We start from the raw sequence: 19,967 nt of genomic DNA, 5'->3' as shown, positions 1-19,967 counted from the left end.
AACGGTTTTATTGGGTCGGTATTAACAAGATGGTGGAAAACTTTTGTAAATCCTGCCCTAAGTGTCAGAAAGCCAGTCCCAAATCACATTTTAGAGCTCCCCTCCAATCCATGCCTATCATTGAAGTCCCGTTCGAGCGGGTGGCCATGGATTTGATAGGACCCCTAAATAAGTCTGCTCGAGGGCATGAGTATGTTCTTGTGATTGTAGATTACGCTACCAGGTACCCAGAAGCGATTCCCTTACGAAATATGGCCTCTAAAACCATTGCAAAAGAGTTACTTCAAGTGTTTTCAAGAGTGGGAATACCCAAGGAGGTCCTTACAGACCAAGGGACCCCATTTACGAGTAGATTGATGAAAGAATTGTGCATTCTGCTGAAAATTAAACCAATTCGAACGTCAGTTTACCATCCTCAGACGGACGGACTGGTTGAGCGATTTAATAAAACCCTAAAATCTATGCTCCGAAAAGTAATCGCCAAAGATGGGAAGGACTGGGACTTGTTGCTACCTTACCTAATGTTTGCTGTTCGGGAAGTGCCCCAGTCTTCTACAGGTTTCTCCCCCTTTGAACTACTATATGGACGCCAACCCCGGGGAATTCTAGACATTGCCAAGGAGACGTGGGAGGAACAGAACACCCTAGGTAAGAATGTAATTGATCACGTCATCCAAATGCAGAACAGGATAGATAGGGTCACACCCATTGTAACTAGCCACCTTCAGCAAGCACAACAACGACAAGCACGACAATATAACAAAACGGCTAAATTGCGACAGTTTAACCCAGGCGATCGGGTTATGGTGCTAGTGCCCACACCCGAGAGCAAACTGTTCACTCACTGGCAAGGACCATATGAAATTATTGAACAGGTAGGCGAGGTAAACTATAAGGTACACCAATTCGATAAACGGAAAAAGGAACAGATATATCATATTAACCTGTTAAAACCGTGGGTAGACAGAGAAGCATTAACGGTAGAGATCGACTCAACTCACGGTAGCTCAACGCCGTCCATAAATGAAGTACACATAGGGGAAGAGAATCAAACAGAATCTATCAATATCAACCCCGAGTTAGAGCCGGAGCAGAAAGAGGAAATACATCAGATGGTACGGCGTAACCAAGATGTGTTGTCCAAGACGCCCGGCCGAACTAGTGTCATACACCATCATATCATAACCCCACCCGGTGTTAAAGTCACACTTCGACCGTACCGTATACCTGAAGCGAAAAAAATAGACATTAGGAAAGAGATCACATTGATGCAAGAACTGGACGTAATCGAAGAATCTTACAGTCCATGGAGTAGTCCCATAGTTATGATTGCAAAGCCAAACGGTACATGGCGATTTTGCAATGATTTTCGACAGCTAAATAATGTATCGAAGTTCGATGCATACCCTATGCCCCGGGTAGATGAGCTGATAGAGAAACTCGGAAAGGCAGAATACTTAACCACCCTAGACCTCACCAAGGGATACTGGCAGATCCCGTTAACTCCAGAATCCCGAGAAAAAACAGCGTTTGCTACTCCGTGGGGTCTGTTTCAGTATAAAGTGATGCCTTTTGGGCTTCATGGGGCACCGGCAACATTTCAGCGCTTAATGGACAAAGTTTTAAGACCACACGTAGAATACGCTTCGGCCTATATAGACGACATTGTAATATATTCAGAATCGTGGGAAGGGCATGTACAGAAGGTAGAGGCAGTACTGAATAGTTTAAGAGAAGCAGGGTTAACAGCGAACCCAGAGAAATGCTTTGTCGGTTTAAAGGAGGCGAAGTATCTGGGGTATGTAGTAGGGGGAGGAAAAATTAAACCACAGGTTAATAAAATAGACGCAATAAAAAACTGGCCCACCCCGCAAACCAAAAAACAAGTGAGGGCGTTTTTAGGTTTGGCAGGGTATTATAGGAGGTTTGTGCCGGAGTTCTCCACTATTACGGCACCCTTATCGGATTTAACAAAGAAATCGGCTCCAGTGAAAGTCAAGTGGAGCGCAGCAGCAGAGACAGCATTTCAGACAGTTATAAAAATCTTGTGTAACGAACCAGTGTTAGCGGTGCCAGATTTTTCAAAAAGGTTTATTGTTCAGACAGACGCATCGGATGTTGGATTAGGGGCAGTCCTGTCACAAATGAAGGATGGAGTAGAACACCCCCTGATGTATCTGAGTAGGAAAATGCTGCCGAGAGAAAGACGGTATGCAGTGGTGGAGAAAGAGTGCTTGGCAGTGAAGTGGGCGATAGAATCACTTAAGTATTACCTATTGGGTAGGAAGTTTCTGTTGGTTGTGGACCATTCCCCCCTTAAATGGATGAAAGAGAACAAGGAGCGGAATGCTAGGGTAACAAGGTGGTTTTTAACATTACAGCCCTACAGGTTTGAAATTGAACATCGTAGGGGTAGTCAAAATGCAAATGCCGATGGGTTATCGAGGGTACACTGCTGGGGTGATAAAGTCGCTCAAACCAATAGGTTAGAGCTGAGGAAAGGGATGTGTGAGATTAAGAGTGTCAAAGGGGTTAGAGACACAGAACGACTAGGAACTACAATTCCCAACAACGGGGCAAACATACCGTGCATGACGGGTAACAGCGGTAGCTTTAAAAAGCTGCGGGAATCAGCTAGAGGGGAGAGCGAGAACAGGTGCACACACGAGCCGTGGGACGGGAGAGTACCTAACCCAGACGAAAGTGGGCAGCGGCATTGGGAGCGAAATTGGGAAATTAACCAGTGGTAAATCAGAGGAATACAATTGTAGCACTCGTTTCTAAAACGGTACAGTGTAGTGGGACATTCCATTGAAGCAACCTTGCGGACTACCTTTGTCACCAGTCGGAGACAATCATTGTTTCTACAGCGGGACTGTGCACGGTGGTTTTACCTTGGAAACAACACGGCGGACTACAGGCTTCCCTGCATCGGAGCAACTCAGAGAACACTGACCGCTGTAGAGTGAGTACGCTGTGTTGTACTGTTGATATGGAAGTACGGGACTTGTGTGTATGTAAACAGAGTGCTTAAAGACTGTATCAAAAGCCCACGAACTGGGCAAGTGATTAACCCAGGAGAACTGTGTTCGGCTGGAAGAGTTGTGTACAAATTACGCAGGGACACAACAATGAAAACAACTTTATTGTATGTCCGGGGAACAGTGGAACCTGCAACAAAAGAGAGGCGAGAGTTAGAGAACGCTCAAGTGCTCACTGTTTTTCACCTGTATTAATTTTATTCTACACAGCAGCATTATTACTTACCTTTACGAAAGGTTGGCCGGGTGTTGTGGCCGCACTATACCGCAAACAGGCTTCCGGGGCCGTCGGGATTACAAACCTGTGAGTAGGACGGGGACTACCACAACTCCACAGCGCCATCTGGTGGATGTCCGCGACAACCTGGAAAAGAGAAAGAAGCCACAATACCAAGCCACCAACAAAGAAACTTGGATACAGCAAGCCATCTCTTACCTGAGGGTTTCGTTCCACAAAAAGTCCTGGACTGTGTTTATTTGAGTTGTGTTATTATTTGTCTTGATAATTGGAACTTCTGTGTGTTCATTGGTAGAATATAAGAGGAAAAGGAAAAATCATTAAAACCGAAATCTCCTTGGACCTGGGTCTCTGTCACGTTCTTCTGCACCAAAACAGGCACTACGTACACATCTCATACTTACGTGGACTTCACCAGTTCACAATATATATATATATATATATATATATATATATATATAAATTACAAACAAATAATTACTGTGTATATTATTGTAAAAAATTAGAAATTCAGTTGCCTTCATTTTGGTTCCTGTTCCCCTCTTTGATACTGCATACACATTCATTGCCCTGCAATATGAAACAAAAGGTCAATTCTACACTTAAACGAAACCCACAGCAGTGAGCTTTATACCGCTAGCCTAACATTTCTTATGGTGTGTAGTCTGAATGCAGCCTTCACTTTATCAGAAAAATAAATATATTGGACCCGATTTTCAAAAGGAAATGGCAACATCCGCAGAATTTTTCCACCAGTTAATTCATTAAAAATATCCATCTGTTTTCAAATGTGATCCTCCGTTTTCTCTGCCGGCGGATCACATTTCATGCAGAATTTTATGAGGTTCTAAATGAATAAGGAATGAGCATTTAAGCGTTTTTATCTGCCAAAATAATACTTCCGGTTCAGTTGTGTTAGCAAATGATATAGCAAACACAATCGCCTTGAGGAACGTTCATTCACATTTTTAGAAAGCCAAAATCTTATTCTGCTTGTGCAGACAATTACCCAAACCGACCTGAGTAAGAACAAATACCAGAACAAGATCTGACCACCCCTTCGTGTCAAAGTGAGACTTGTTTGAATTATTTTCCAGGGTAGCTAATGTGTCAAACTATACTTTGGAAATAAAAATTTAAAAAGTAATAAATAAATAAATGAATGAATAAACACATTGCAGACACATGCTTTTAAATAAAATCATCAAACCATTTGATTTGATATATTCACATATTTCAGAAGTACTAATGTAATGTTTAATTGTTAAGTCAATATTGCAACAAGCATAATATCAAAACATTCCACAATCATAAATATGCACTATGACAGCAAGTAGGGCATATTCATCGAAATACTGCATTGTCAAACTGAAGACGGTCCCTGAAGAGGAATGAAAGCTAACTTACCATATTGCATTTATTGTATGCATCCACGACTTTAAACTCTCAATTATCAATCCTACTTTAAACTAAAAACAACTGCTTACAATCAATTCTACTCAAATACCATGTTTGTGTTAGGTGGATAGTTTGGTAATTTTATTTAAAAGCTTATGTCTGCAACGTATTTATTACCACATTAACAGGATACTGAAGTTGGCTTCTTATTCAGCCAGCTTCTTATTCGCAACCCAGCTTCTTATTTGCATTCCAGCTTCTTATTTGCATTCTAGCTTCTTATTCACATTCCAGTTTCTTATTTTAGGGGAGAAATCGCCTCGAGCTGCTCATTTCAAAGTTAATACAATCTCAGGGGGAACTCCTCTACGTCAGCCATATGTATTTATCAGAAACGGAATTTGGCACAAGAACAGCATGCAAACATGGCACACATAGCATTGACATCGGGTTTAGTGAAACATTTCAAAGTAGGGATCCAGAAGTGGAAACCCTGTGCGTGATGCATATGTAATCTTCCCTGTCTAACATGGAATTTGCTTTCCTTTGTTATCTTGTCTAATAACCCATTGTTAAGTTTCGTGCTTTCCCCATTTAATATAGCACACACAGACCTGAAAAGGATAAAGTACCAAATTCTGTTTTGGGCTGGGATAAATACATATGGCTGACGTACAGGGGTTCCCCCGTGTTTGTATTAACATTGAAATGAGCATACCCCAGTTACTTATTCAATTTTAGTTAAATTTGTGAATATTAGCAAATAAGAAGCTGGGATTCGAATAAGAAGCTTGCCAAATAATAAAGCCAACTTCAGCATCGTCGCATTTACTTTTTATGTTATTTTCTTTTTTTAGTTTGTAATTTTGCAAAGTGACTTATAGTTTGACACATTTACGGCTACCCTGGAGAATACTTCAAATTAGTATTATTATAATTCATCTCACTTGGGATGGTCGGATCTTCTTCAGATCGGCTTGAGGTAAAGTGGGTCCCAGAGCAGAGGAAGAATCACACAGCTTCTTATGAATAAACTTATTCATTGTCTTATTGTGCTAGGTTTTTTTGAGAATCAATGTGAATAGGATTTGTCTTACCCAAAAGAGTGAGCAGTTTAAAAGTCATAATAATCTGGTGACCTCAGAGAGAAAGCTTGTGCTAGCTTCTTGAACAGCCCTGTCTTCAAAGCCTGAAAACAAGAGGAACAGGAGCAGAATTACACTGGCAAACAACTTTCAACACATTGAGGCTATAGATATACAAGAACTCTGGGAGCAAAGATGCTAAAGGAAACTTAGATTGTGATTTTATAGTTGAGGAAGAACTGTGAGTGGTCATGCGGATTGGTTTAGTATCTCTCAGCAGAACACGTTCTGTAGGGTGCAGTTACTGAGACACCTCAATCACATGATAGCTTAGGAGCAGAATTCATTAAAGACACACAAACTCTTTCATTTTGTCATTTTGTACAGTACTTGTATTCCATTAAACACTTATACAAGTTTATATGAGCAGCTTTCTATGCATCTTATGATTGAAGTGTGTCTTATCTAACACACTCTAGTATTCTCTCTTGTGAATGTATTAAATACATGAAGGTTTTGGTAATGTGTTGCATTTCATGCCACTGGAACTGCTTATTCTTTGAGCTTAGGGTTATCATAGCAATCCAATATGGTCAGTTTGGCCTCGTTAGGTTGCAATCCGTCTTCTATTTATATTCCTGAAGCCATGTTTGCGTCTCTGAAGATCTAACTGTTTACTTACCACAAAAACGAGTATTGGGATAATGAGGATGGCCAGGCCACACAGTACAATGATGGCAACAGCAAACCCAGGGAAGGGTCTGGGAGTGGATGGCACTGAAGAAAAAAAGGAAAAAACAATCAATTTGAAACAAATACACATGCATGTCTCACATCTTGGATTTGGATATATAATAATACATCTATCCACCCCCCCACACAGTATGAGGAATGTACCTGGCTTCCAGTCTGCAAAGTTCTGCAGACGTACAGTACAGCACATTGGCCATCTTCACAGTTTAAAGTGGTTGTAGCTAACAAAATAATTTGATGTTTTTCACTTCTGTGTGCTAAATAAGTCTGAAATGTACTGTTTTAAAGGACACACGTGGTAAAGCAAATATGTATTTTCATTTATTTTAAGAAATTATATGTGGTACTATGCTAGATTAAATAAATATATTTTTGCATGTGTAGTTTTGTAGTTTTTTTGGTTTTGTAGTTTTTTCGGAGAGGTAAATTATGCCCTCCCCTTCAACACCTTCTTTCCTGTCATTAACCAATCAGTTTCTTCTCTAAATAACTGACATGCTTGTCAGCCAGTTACATGCTTTTACCCAGAAGACACTGCTGAGGTGAAATGACAAAGGAAGTGGAATATGTAACAAACTCCTGATAAAAGGCATGTAAACTGAGAACCTAAAAAAATGTAAGCATTTCTAATTAATGGAAAGTTACAAAATAATTCTGACATACAGAATATGATTTTTTTTCGTAAGGCCTAATTTAAGTGAATCCTAAGCAGGGTCTTATTAGAGCATGCATGTAGAAGTCTTTTTGGAAATGAGTTTGCACACCCTGTATAGATATTTCTGAATGAACACAGTATAGTACCTGGCAGGTTAATTGAAGTGGGGTCTATTTTCAAGCCTTCTGTTTCCAGAGAGGGGATCCCATTAAGTAGGATCTGAGACACCCTGCTTGGTGAGGTGGATCCTGGGGAGAAGGTCACCTCTGTACTGGCAACAACCGAGCCTTTCCTGTGGAGAGAGGGGGCATCATGAATATCACACACTATCATACCTCCTGGACTTATAGCAAAAATATATCAGACAAAACCATATGGATGAGTGTATACTGATCTGGATTAGAATCCGTCAGTACACATGACTTCTAGTTGGAGATCATTTGCACAGAGATCAAGGATGATCTGCCCACTTATATATACATACTGAGTATTGAAGAGGAAAAGGGCATGGAAAGAGCTAAAAGTACTATACACTAAAAAAAATACTTACGTGAGTTTCATTACATAGACTTCTGAAAATCCTTTCTCATTTCCAAAAAGCTTCTTTATCTGTGAGAGATTGAAGAACACACTTGTGGTTAAAACTGTGTTCACAACTCTTTGATTAGGGTATTGTTATTGTCACTGTACAGTAACCCCACTTAAGCAGTGCAATCCTGAATCTCCCACAGAGTCCAGTTACTCACCGAGGTTGTGACTTGTGTGCTGAGCTCTTTAAACTCTGTGGAGCCTCTGTTAGATAGGCCATCAGAGAAGTCTTTGTTCAGTATTCTCAAACTAAACGGGACCATATCAAATTGTGCTTGATTTTCTGTTGGATCCAAAGAAAATACAATTAGCAAATGCTTGAAAAAAAAAAAAAACACAGAACACCAAGATAAGATAGTGTATATTTGGTTTGATGCATTATTGTTGATGTTGCTGTTGGTTGTTGATGCTCTGTAGTCTTGTACAACCAGTAGATCCCAATTTTATTCCAGTCTGAAAGCAAAAAGACTTAGTGGCCATGGACTCCATGGTGTTGACTGTAGATGTAAGCCTCCTGTCCCTGTTAACATACCATTGACTTTCAGGGTGCCTCTCACATAGCGTACAGGACTTGTGCTTGCAAGGATACCATCAATTATCTTGCTTGGGTTCACAATTATGGGTGTGCTGAATTGATATACCACCTTGGTCTGGATCCAATTATCAGAGTTGCTGTGAAAAAAATATATAATTTATATTTCTGTACATAGAATGTAGAATTCATAATGCCTCAGTAGAACCTTTGTGTATTTCAGGGGGCTGGAGCTGGGGCTCCTCCCTCATGTCATCCTGCTAAATTACCCGTCAGTCACCCTGAAATTACCTGTCAGTCACCCTATTTAAACTCTAGCCAACTCCCTAATTTTTGTCTTGCTTTTCAGTGTCCTCCTTCCTCCGCTTTGCAGCGTCTCCTCTGCAACGGTCCCCTCTGGAGGCAAGTGAAGCTCACTACCCAACCTTAGAGGCCGACAACATTGTCTCATCCTCCGAGAGGAAGGTTCCCGCTGGTCAGAGGGGACCCCCCGACCAAAACTTTTCTAACTACATTTCATTTTCCATTCTCTTGCTTAAATCTATTCATTTGCACCAGTGCCAGTCTCCCCCTTGGGCACTTAGTCTCTTTATTCTAGTAGTCCCTTTACACAGGCCTGGCTCCTGCCTCTTGAATTATTTGAAACCATTATTTTCTACACAGATAACCAGTCTCGTTTCTGTTCAGTGCTGACCTCAGAATAAATTCATTAGACAAGTAACACTTTAGTTTAAGATTGGTTAAATAATCGATGATGCCTTTATACGTGTGTGTTTAAAAGATGTTATTAATAAAAGCAGGCAATCACAATATACTGTTATAAGAACATTTACTAAATCTTAATTTATAACATGATATGAAGCTTTACAATAGTACTGTCATTGAAATGTTCTGATAATAAACTGTAACTCCTTGTTAATAATCGTCAAAACCTTTAATTACACATTTACAGATGTGTATAGTTTGAGAAATAAATTGTTAAAATAAAATGTAGAATAAAATACTTTTTACAAAGTGAACAATAGTTTTTACATTTATATTTACAGTAATGTTTGCTGGTAAGAAAAAGCCAACACATGTATTCATTTGAGAGCAAGGACAATAGAGCATTACTGGAATGAGTCTGTTTTATAAAATATCTGACTTGAAATACCTAACCCTACTTTCAGTCCCCAAGGCCATATTAAGCACAGTTGGGTGTGCATCATTTCTGATTTTATAAGCAGCATATCGATATTAAACAGAACATACGGTAGCTTTTTGATAAGTCACTTACCTAAAGTTTGCAAAGGCTGAATTCACCATTGTTTGACCATAATATGTTTCAAGGATAGGTTTCAACTGAAAAAATAGTAAAAAAAAAAAAAAAAAAATTGTCATTTCTATATCAAAAATGAGCCAGAAAACACAAAAATGCATATTATTATTATTATTATTATTATTATTATTATTATTATTGTAAATCCGTCTATAAGGAGGAATTCTATAACAATGCTAAGTGGAGGTAGTGTATTCACATCCGCAGCTGTAGACAAAAAAAGAAAGAATTAACCAAAGCAATGGGTGATGTAATCTGTGCCACATTGGTGTTGATATAACTCATTGGTGAGCCATATTCTGCATGTTCACAAAGCTGCAAAGATGAGCAGGTTTTAGTACCATTAAGAGAGATTTTACCAAACACACTTTTATTGTGAATTCTACACTGATAAGATGTAACATGTAAAAGACATGAAAATGAATCTTTGCTGAAATAAATTCCACTTACTGTTCGATGTGATGCTTGTTTTGTCCAATACTAGGTCTCCCAGATTTCCTGATCCAGTCAATGCTGTGTAGAGAGTTCTGACAATGTCCGGATTGCTTGGGGTTGTGGAATTGGCTTTGAATTCCAAATCTACTTCTGGGATGACTGATCCCGGCCTGGAAAGGATCGAAAGATTGTAAGGGGTTTAGGAATAAAATATAATAAATAAATATTCGCTAATTCAAAAACAATATGGAAGTATAGTCTCATTTGTTATTCATTCTATTAACATACAAGGGTGAATTGCAGCGTACCCAATTTAGTCCAATCAACAGGGGGATTAAGTGAGTTTGATCCACTTGCTTGGATGAACGTTGGTACCATTGCTAATTCCAATTGCAGTGTACCAAAAAGTTGATGAGATCATTGGCATAATCAGATAGACTCTAACCCTAACCCTAACCCTAACCCTAACCCTATCCCTAACCCTAACTCTGACCATATCCCTAACCCAAGCAAACAGCAATTCATTATCTGAATACATTTTCATAGAGAATATCGAGAATAAAATATACAATCAAATGAAACTACTCAATTGGTTTCTTACTTCATATCTATAGACTCATCACCAAGGATCCTAGTTTTCCACATTAAACAAAATGAAATTCTCAGATTAAAAAAAAAAAAACTGCATTATTCCGCAATTAAAATAAAAGGCTAAAATTGAGTGAAGAGAAACACAAGGATCAAAAAGAAAAGTTCAAGTTTAAAAAAGAAATATATATATATATAGTTCAGGGAACCAGGGTTACGGTAAGTAACCTAATGTTCCCTTTCAATTCAAAGACGACCACCAACAACATTATGTATGTGAGACACTGTCAGACAATGGTGTCTGCGTGCTTCGGGTGTAAATGGAACGCATTAAGCCACGCTTGGAGCGGGCGCATGCATAGTAGACCCAGCTGTATGGCTGATATGGCTGCAGCCATCAGACCCAACAGTTTTTGGAACCGTACTAAGGGGATCTTCGATCCCTTTTGAACAGGGAGAGACAACCCTGAATAGCTGCTACTCTGTCGTCCGACAGGTATGCGTGCATCGTACTGGAGTCCAGCCGGAGTACCAAGTATGTCGTGCACTGCACCGGTAAAAGCCGACTCTTTGCATTGTTGATGGTGAAGCCCAGCCTCGACAAATGCTGCGTCACCACTGCTGTGTGAGCCACTGCTCCCTCCCGCAACTGAGTAGATAAGCCAGTCTTCTATATAGCTTAGTACTGTGATCCCCTGCAACGCAAGGGGGCCAGGATAGTGTATACACACTTTGAAAACGTACATGGGGCCAGGTAGAGGCCGAACGGCAGCACAGCGAACTCATAAAAGCTTCTCTGAAAGGTGAAGAGGAAATACTTCCTGTGCTCTGGACGAATGGAAACGTGAAAATACGTGTCCCGTAAGTCCACGGTGGCAAACCAGTCGCCTTGTTGGACAGACTGGAGAATGTGACCATGAGTCATCATTTGGAACCTCTTTTCCTTTACAAACTTGTTGAGGAATCTTAGGTCTAAGATGGGGCGGAATCCACCATCCATCCTGGGTACTATGAAATATCTCGAGTATGACCCCTCTCCTCAGGAGGTGGGATCTACCAGACAGATGGTTCGCTTGCAGAGCAAGGCAACCACTTCTTTGCGTACTGAGACCTGAAGAGAGTTTGACATTAACGTGTGTGAGACTCCTCGGAGGGGGAGGTCCCAAATGGAACTGCAATGCATAACCGTTGTACAATAGTGAGCACCCAGGTGTTTCAGGTGCAAGCGTGCCAATATTGCAGCTGTTGTATGGTAAAGGTGGTCTGAGGTCACAGGCCCTCAGGGCTTCTACTGGGGCTGTTGAGGCTGGGGCGGAGCTCTCTGAGGCGGCTGCCTAGAGGGCCTAGACAGAAGCTCAAGGACCTGTGCGCCTTCAAGTAAATAATGTCCCTCACTTGTTTTGAACGCTTCACCCTTCTCGCCTGGGGGGAGGGGGAGCGGCTGCGAGGTGCATGCGCAGGAGCCTGACGCAGGGAATCTCCTGTGAGGGGCTCTGCGAGAGCTGAAGGAGCGGAGATGGGGCCCCGAGTGCTGCTGACAACTCGGCCATGGGAGACTCGGCGTCTAACCCCATGGCCTTGTTGAGCCTACAGCGACGTATTTTGGGCTGAAAAGCTGCACATAGGTCACAAAATGCCTCTCTGCCCATAGCTTCCTGGGCATGTTGGACTCACAAGCACTGCACGCAGAGCGAGTGCTTGTTCTGGAGTGGCAGGTTCACAACGCACAATGTGCAGGGGTGGAACCACTGGATGCTCGACATGGAGCTTCTTAAATATTGTGTGTGCACTGGAGCTACGCTTAATTTGTTTAAAGGCATACAGAAGTATGAGAAGTTTGATGAAAAAGACCCATTAAATAATAAAACTATACTTTATACTGAGTAGTGTGTTTACTTCTAGTTCTGTCTGAAGGCTTCAGGCTCCTACTTGTTGTCACGGTCAGGATATTTTCAGGATGTTCCTCTTGATATAAAACTATTTTTTATTTCAATAAAATGATACATAGAAAATGTGTGTGACACAACCTAGTACACGACTGGTAATACTGGAGAACATGTTATATTGTAATAGTTCAATGATTGAACGGCAAGTAACCTGTTTGTTATATTCAAATTCAACATGAAGCAGCTCTTACCTGAATCTTCTAACCAATACTCTGACGAAACCAACAGGATACAGCACTACGTAAACTTTATATAGCTGGAAAAGATCAGAAATTACATTTGCGTTCATTCTGAAGTCTATATACTGTACCAGTACATTCAAAGAGTACTGATGGAAATATGCAGATTTGTATGTTACTTTCCAGTTTGCATGGGAACATATCAGCAGTTTTGACATGTATGCACTCTTTATGTGATATGGTATTGGTGTATGCATACGTTTTGTATGTTCTAGATTAACATTGATGCCAAGCAGATACATTTTTTATTAATACATTTTAAATTGTTAATCTATTTAATGTATTTTAAAAAGATGTACAGCTGATAAGACTTTGTGTTGTTTGAATGAAACACATAATATATTATTGTTTACAGAAACATTTAAGCTAAATTTCAAACAAATACTGGGATATAATTAACATTGCATATCACAAGACATAATGCCTGCAAGAGTAAAATAATAGATTTGATGTATCGTATTAAAAAAAGAAAATCAAATACAGACTTACATCTCTGCTAACTTTATCACTTAAGTCTTTGAAATCCTGTGACTTCTCATCTCTCAGGGTTTCTTTGAAGTCCATTATCATTCTGAATGAAAGTGACATGAATGTAGGACCATTGGGATCAGAAGTAGTTCTAGTCGTTGTAGTGGGGGCTGCAGTGGTTGTGGTTGTAGTAGGGGCTGCAGTGGTTGTGGTTGTAGTGGGAGCTGCAGTGGTTGTCGTAGTAGTTGGGGCTGCAGTGGTTGTGGTTGTAGTAGGGGCAGCAGTGGTTGTTGATGTAGTGGGGGGTGCAGTGGTTGTGGTTGTAGTTGGGGCTGCAGCAGTTGTAGCTGTAGTTGTTGCTGCAGTGGTTGTGGTTATAGTGGGGGCTGCAGTGGTTGTGGTTGTAGTAGGGGATGCAGTGGTTGTGGTTGTAGTGAGGGCTGCAGTGGTTGTGGTTGTACTGGGGGCAGCAGTGGTTGTGGTTGTAGTAGGGGCTGCAGTGATTATGGTTGTAGTGGGAGCTGCAGTGGTTGTCGTAGTAGTAGGGGCTGCAGTGGTTGTGGTTGTAGTGGGGGTTGCAGTGGTTGTGGTTGTAGTTGGGGCTTCAGTAGTTGTGGTTGCAATTAGGGCTACAATAGTTGTGGTTGTAGTTGGGACTACAGTGGTTGTGATAGTAGTAGGGGCTGCGGTGGTTGTGGTTGAGGGTGCAGTGGTTGTGGTTGTAGTTGGGGCTGAAGTGGTTGTAGCTGTACTTGGGGCTGCAATTGTGGTTGTAGTGGGGACTGCAGTGTTTGTGGTTGTAATAGGGGCTGCAGTGGTTGTGGTTGTAGTGGGGGCTGCAGTGGTTGTGGTTGTAGAAGGGGTTGCAGTGGTTGTGGTTGTACTGGTGGTGGCTGTCGTTGTGGTTGTAGTAGGGGCTGCAGTGGTTGTCGTTGTAGTAGCGGCTGCAGTGGTTGTGGTTGTGGTTGTAGTGGTGGTGGCTGTCTTTCTTTTGTAGTAGGGGCTCCAGTGGTTGTTAATGTAGTGGAAGCTGCAGTGGTTGTGGTTGTAGTTGGGGCTGAAGTGGATGATGTTGTAATGGGATCAGCAGTAGTTGTAGTGGAAGCTGCAGTGGTTGTGGTTGTAGTAGCGGCTGCAGTGGTTGTGGTTGTAGTGGAAGCTGCAGTGGTTGTGATTGTAGTTGGGGCTGAAGTGGATGAGGTTGTAATGGAATCTGCAGTAGTTGTAGTGGGAGCTGCAGTGGTTGTGGTTGTAGTTGGTGATGCAGTGGTTTTGGTTGTACTGGGAGTGGCTGTGTTTGTGGATGTAGTAGGGGCTGCAGTGGTTGTAGTTGTAGTGGGGGATGCAGTAGTTGTGGTTGTAGTGGGGGCTGCAGTGGTTGTTGATATAGTGGAAGCTGCAGTGGTTGTGGTTGTAGTTGGGGATGCAGTGGTTGTGGTTGTAGTGGGGGCTGCTGTGGTTGTGGTTGTAGTGGGGGCTGCAGTTGTGGTTGTAGTGGGGGCTGCAGTAGTTGTGGTTGTAGTTGGGGTTGCAATGGTTGTGGTTGTAGGGGCAGCAGTGTTTGTGGTTGTAGTAGGGGCAGCAGTGGTTGTGGATGTAGTGGTATATTCAGTGGTTGTTGATGTAGTGGAAGCTGCAGTGGTTGTGGTTGTAGTTGGGGCTGAAGTGGATGAGGTTGTAATGGGATCTGCAGTAGTTGTAGTGGGAGCTGCAGTGGTTGTGGTCGTTCTTGGGGATGAGGTGGTTGTGGTTGTATTGGGGGCTGCAGTTGTTGTTGATGTAGTGGGTGTTGCAGTGGTTGTGGTTGTAGTTGGGGCTGCAGTGGTTGTAGCTGTAGTTGTGGCTGCAGTGGTTGTGGTTGTAGTAGGGGCTGCTGTGGTTGTGGTTGTAGTAGGGGCTGCAGTGGTTGTGGTTGTAGTGGGGGCTGCAGTGGTTGTGGTTGTAGTCGGGGATGCAGTGGTTGTGGTTGTAGTGGGGGCTGCAGTAGTTGTGGTTTTAGTGGGGTCTGCAGTTGTGGTTGTAGTGGGGGCTGCAGTAGTTGTGGTTGTAGTTGGGGTTGCAATGGTTGTGGTTGTAGGGGCAGCAGTGTTTGTGGTTGTAGTAGGGGCAGCAGTGGTTGTGGATGTAGTGGGATATGCAGTGGTTGTTGATGTAGTGGAAGCTGCAGTGGTTGTGGTTGTAGTTGGGGCTGAAGTGGATGAGGTTGTAATGGGATCTGCAGTAGTTGTAGTAGGAGCTGCAGTGGTTGTGGTCATAGTTGGGGATGAGGTAGTTGTTGATGTAGTGGGAGCTGCAGTGGTTGTTGATGAAGTGGGAGCTGCAGTGGTTGTGGTTGTAGTTGGGGATGCAGTGGTTGTGGTTGTAGTGGGGGCTGCAGTAGTTGTGGTTGTAGTGGGGGCTGCAGTAGTTGTGGTTGTAGTTGGGGTTGCAATGGTTGTGGTTTTAGGGGCAGCAGTGGTTGTGGTTGTAGTAGGGGCAGCAGTGGTTGTGGATGTAGTGGGATATGCAGTGGTTGTTGATGTAGTGGAAGCTGCAGTGGTTGCGGTTGTAGTTGGGGCTGAAGTGGATGAGGTTGTAATGGGATCTGCAGTAGTTGTAGTGGGGGCTGCAGTGGTTGTGGTTGTAGTTGGTGATGCAGTGGTTTTGGTTGTACTGGGAGTGGCTGTGTTTGTGGTTGTAGTAGGGGCTGCAGTGGTTGTAGTTGTAGTGGGGGATGCAGTAGTTGTGGTTGTAGTGGGGGCTGCAGTGGTTGTTGATATAGTGGAAGCTGCAGTGGTTGTGGTTGTAGTTGGGGATGCAGTGGTTGTGGTTGTAGTGGGGGCTGCTGTGGTTGTGGTTGTAGTGGGGGCTGCAGTTGTGGTTGTAGTGGGGGCTGCAGTAGTTGTGGTTGTAGTTGGGGTTGCAATGGTTGTGGTTGTAGGGGCAGCAGTGTTTGTGGTTGTAGTAGGGGCAGCAGTGGTTGTGGATGTAGTGGTATATTCAGTGGTTGTTGGTGTAGTGGAAGCTGCAGTGGTTGTGGTTGTAGTTGGGGCTGAAGTGGATGAGGTTGTAATGGGATCTGCAGTAGTTGTAGTGGGAGCTGCAGTGGTTGTGGTCGTTCTTGGGGATGAGGTGGTTGTGGTTGTATTGGGGGCTGCAGTTGTTGTTGATGTAGTGGGTGTTGCAGTGGTTGTGGTTGTAGTTGGGGCTGCAGTGGTTGTAGCTGTAGTTGTGGCTGCAGTGGTTGTGGTTGTAGTAGGGGCTGCTGTGGTTGTGGTTGTAGTAGGGGCTGCAGTGGTTGTGGTTGTAGTGGGGGCTGCAGTGGTTGTGGTTTTAGTGGGGTCTGCAGTTGTGGTTGTAGTGGGGGCTGCAGTAGTTGTGGTTGTAGTTGGGGTTGCAATGGTTGTGGTTGTAGGGGCAGCAGTGTTTGTGGTTGTAGTAGGGGCAGCAGTGGTTGTGGATGTAGTGGGATATGCAGTGGTTGTTGATGTAGTGGAAGCTGCAGTGGTTGTGGTTGTAGTTGGGGCTGAAGTGGATGAGGTTGTAATGGGATCTGCAGTAGTTGTAGTAGGAGCTGCAGTGGTTGTGGTCATAGTTGGGGATGAGGTAGTTGTTGATGTAGTGGGAGCTGCAGTGGTTGTTGATGAAGTGGGAGCTGCAGTGGTTGTGGTTGTAGTTGGGGATGCAGTGGTTGTGGTTGTAGTGGGGGCTGCAGTAGTTGTGGTTGTAGTGGGGGCTGCAGTAGTTGTGGTTGTAGTTGGGGTTGCAATGGTTGTGGTTGTAGGGGCAGCAGTGGTTGTGGTTGTAGTAGGGGCAGCAGTGGTTGTGGATGTAGTGGGATATGCAGTGGTTGTTGATGTAGTGGAAGCTGCAGTGGTTGTGGTTGTAGTTGGGGCTGAAGTGGATGAGGTTGTAATGGGATCTGCAGTAGTTGTAGTGGGGGCTGCAGTGGTTGTGGTTGTAGTAGTGGGAGCAGTGGTTGTAGTGGGGGCTGCAGTAGTTGTGGTTGTAGTTGGGGTTGCAATGGTTGTGGTTGTAGGGGCAGCAGTGGTTGTGGTTGTAGTAGGGGCAGCAGTGGTTGTGGGTGTAGTGGGATATGCAGTGGTTGTTGATGTAGTGGAAGCTGCAGTGGTTGTGGTTGTAGTTGGGGCTGAAGTGGATGAGGTTGTAATGGGATCTGCAGTAGTTGTAGTAGGAGCTGCAGTGGTTGTGGTCATAGTTGGGGATAAGGTAGTTGTTGATGTAGTGGGAGCTGCAGTGGTTGTTGATGAAGTGGGAGCTGCAGTGGTTGTGGTTGTAGTCGGGGATGCAGTGGTTGTGGTTGTAGTGGGGGCTGCAGTAGTTGTGGTTGTAGTGGGGGCTGCAGTAGTTGTGGTTGTAGTTGGGGTTGCAATGGTTGTGGTTGTAGGGGCAGCAGTGGTTGTGGTTGTAGTAGGGGCAGCAGTGGTTGTGGATGTAGTGGGATATGCAGTGGTTGTTGATGAAGTGGAAGCTGCAGTGGTTGCGGTTGTAGTTGGGGCTGAAGTGGATGAGGTTGTAATGGGATCTGCAGTAGTTGTAGTGGGGGCTGCAGTGGTTGTGGTTGTAGTTGGTGATGCAGTGGTTTTGGTTGTACTGGGAGTGGCTGTGTTTGTGGTTGTAGTAGGGGCTGCAGTGGTTGTAGTTGTAGTGGGGGATGCAGTAGTTGTGGTTGTAGTGGGGGCTGCAGTGGTTGTTGATATAGTGGAAGCTGCAGTGGTTGTGGTTGTAGTTGGGGATGCAGTGGTTGTGGTTGTAGTGGGGGCTGCTGTGGTTGTGGTTGTAGTGGGGGCTGCAGTTGTGGTTGTAGTGGGGGCTGCAGTAGTTGTGGTTGTAGTTGGGGTTGCAATGGTTGTGGTTGTAGGGGCAGCAGTGTTTGTGGTTGTAGTAGGGGCAGCAGTGGTTGTGGATGTAGTGGTATATTCAGTGGTTGTTGATGTAGTGGAAGCTGCAGTGGTTGTGGTTGTAGTTGGGGCTGAAGTGGATGAGGTTGTAATGGGATCTGCAGTAGTTGTAGTGGGAGCTGCAGTGGTTGTGGTCGTTCTTGGGGATGAGGTGGTTGTGGTTGTATTGGGGGCTGCAGTTGTTGTTGATGTATTGGGTGTTGCAGTGGTTGTGGTTGTAGTTGGGGCTGCAGTGGTTGTAGCTGTATTTGTGGCTGCAGTGGTTGTGGTTGTAGTAGGGGCTGCTGTGGTTGTGGTTGTAGTAGGTGCTGCAGTGGTTGTGGTTGTAGTGGGGGCTGCAGTGGTTGTGGTTGTAGTCGGGGATGCAGTGGTTGTGGTTGTAGTGGGGGCTGCAGTAGTTGTGGTTTTAGTGGGTTCTGCAGTTGTGGTTGTAGTGGGGGCTGCAGTAGTTGTGGTTGTAGTTGGGGTTGCAATGGTTGTGGTTGTAGGGGCAGCAGTGTTTGTGGTTGTAGTAGGGGCAGCAGTGGTTGTGGATGTAGTGGGATATGCAGTGGTTGTTGATGTAGTGGAAGCTGCAGTGGTTGTGGTTGTAGTTGGGGCTGACGTGGATGAGGTTGTAATGGGATCTGCAGTAGTTGTAGTAGGAGCTGCAGTGGTTGTGGTCATAGTTGGGGATGAGGTAGTTGTTGATGTAGTGGGAGCTGCAGTGGTTGTTGATGAAGTGGGAGCTGCAGTGGTTGTGGTTGTAGTTGGGGATGCAGTGGTTGTGGTTGTAGTGGGGGCTGCAGTAGTTGTGGTTGTAGTGGGGGCTGCAGTAGTTGTGGTTGTAGTTGGGGTTGCAATGGTTGTGGTTGTAGGGGCAGCAGTGGTTGTGGTTGTAGTAGGGGCAGCAGTGGTTGTGGATGTAGTGGGATATGCAGTGGTTGTTGATGTAGTGGAAGCTGCAGTGGTTGTGGTTGTAGTTGGGGCTGAAGTGGATGAGGTTGTAATGGGATCTGCAGTAGTTGTAGTTGGGGCTGCAGTGGTTGTGGTTGTAGTAGGGGGAGCAGTGGTTGTAGTGGGTGCTGCAGTAGTTGTGGTTTTAGTTGGGGTTGCAATGGTTGTGGTTGTAGGGGCAGCAGTGGTTGTGGTTGTAGTAGGGGCAGCAGTGGTTGTGGGTGTAGTGGGATATGCAGTGGTTGTTGATGTAGTGGAAGCTGCAGTGGTTGTGGTTGTAGTTGGGGCTGAAGTGGATGAGGTTGTAATGGGATCTGCAGTAGTTGTAGTAGGAGCTGCAGTGGTTGTGGTCATAGTTGGGGATGAGGTAGTTGTTGATGTAGTGGGAGCTGCAGTGGTTGTTGATGAAGTGGGAGCTGCAGTGGTTGTGGTTGTAGTCGGGGATGCAGTGGTTGTGGTTGTAGTGGGGGCTGCAATGGTTGTGGTTGTAGGGGCAGCAGTGGTTGTGGTTGTAGTAGGGGCAGCAGTGGTTGTGGATGTAGTGGGATATGCAGTGGTTGTTGATGTAGTGGAAGCTGCAGTGGTTGTGGTTGTAGTTGGGGCTGAAGTGGATGAGGTTGTAATGGGATCTGCAGTAGTTGTAGTGGGGGCTGCAGTGGTTGTGGTTGTAGTGGGGGCTGCAGTGATTGTGGTTGTAAGGGGGGCTGCAGTTGTTGTGGTTGTAGTGGGGGCTGCAGTGGTTGTGGTTGTAGTTGGAGCTGCAGTGGTTGTGGTTGTAGTAGGGGCTGCAGTGATTGTGGTTGTAGTGGGGACTGCCGTGTTTGTGGTTGTAGTAGGGGCTGCAGT

At 44.1% G+C, this 19,967-nt stretch overlaps 1 protein-coding gene and 1 long non-coding RNA gene across 2 annotated transcripts; both read right to left on the bottom strand.

Moving 5' to 3' along the window:
- Positions 1-6,035: 6,035 nt before the first annotated feature.
- Positions 6,036-9,626, bottom strand: LOC117428308 (uncharacterized). Its single transcript, XM_034047187.1, has 7 exons — positions 9,567-9,626; positions 8,291-8,430; positions 7,917-8,041; positions 7,721-7,779; positions 7,317-7,462; positions 6,445-6,539; positions 6,036-6,050 (listed from the first exon to the last, which is right to left on the bottom strand). Exons 1-7 carry the CDS (start codon positions 9,593-9,595, stop codon positions 6,036-6,038), a joined length of 609 nt encoding a protein of 202 aa, XP_033903078.1. The 5' UTR covers positions 9,596-9,626.
- A 450-nt stretch (positions 9,627-10,076) lies between these two features.
- LOC117428064 (uncharacterized) lies at positions 10,077-13,497 on the bottom strand. Its single transcript, XR_004548265.3, has 3 exons — positions 13,306-13,497; positions 12,769-12,833; positions 10,077-10,213 (listed from the first exon to the last, which is right to left on the bottom strand). It is a non-coding gene; the product is annotated as an uncharacterized LOC117428064 (long non-coding RNA).
- Between the last annotated feature and the right edge of the window lie 6,470 nt (positions 13,498-19,967).

Source organism: Acipenser ruthenus, chromosome 21 (assembly GCF_902713425.1).
Source record: "Acipenser ruthenus chromosome 21, fAciRut3.2 maternal haplotype, whole genome shotgun sequence".
Taxonomy (NCBI): Eukaryota; Metazoa; Chordata; class Actinopteri; order Acipenseriformes; family Acipenseridae; genus Acipenser; species Acipenser ruthenus.
This window is presented reverse-complemented; position numbering and strand designations above follow the sequence as displayed.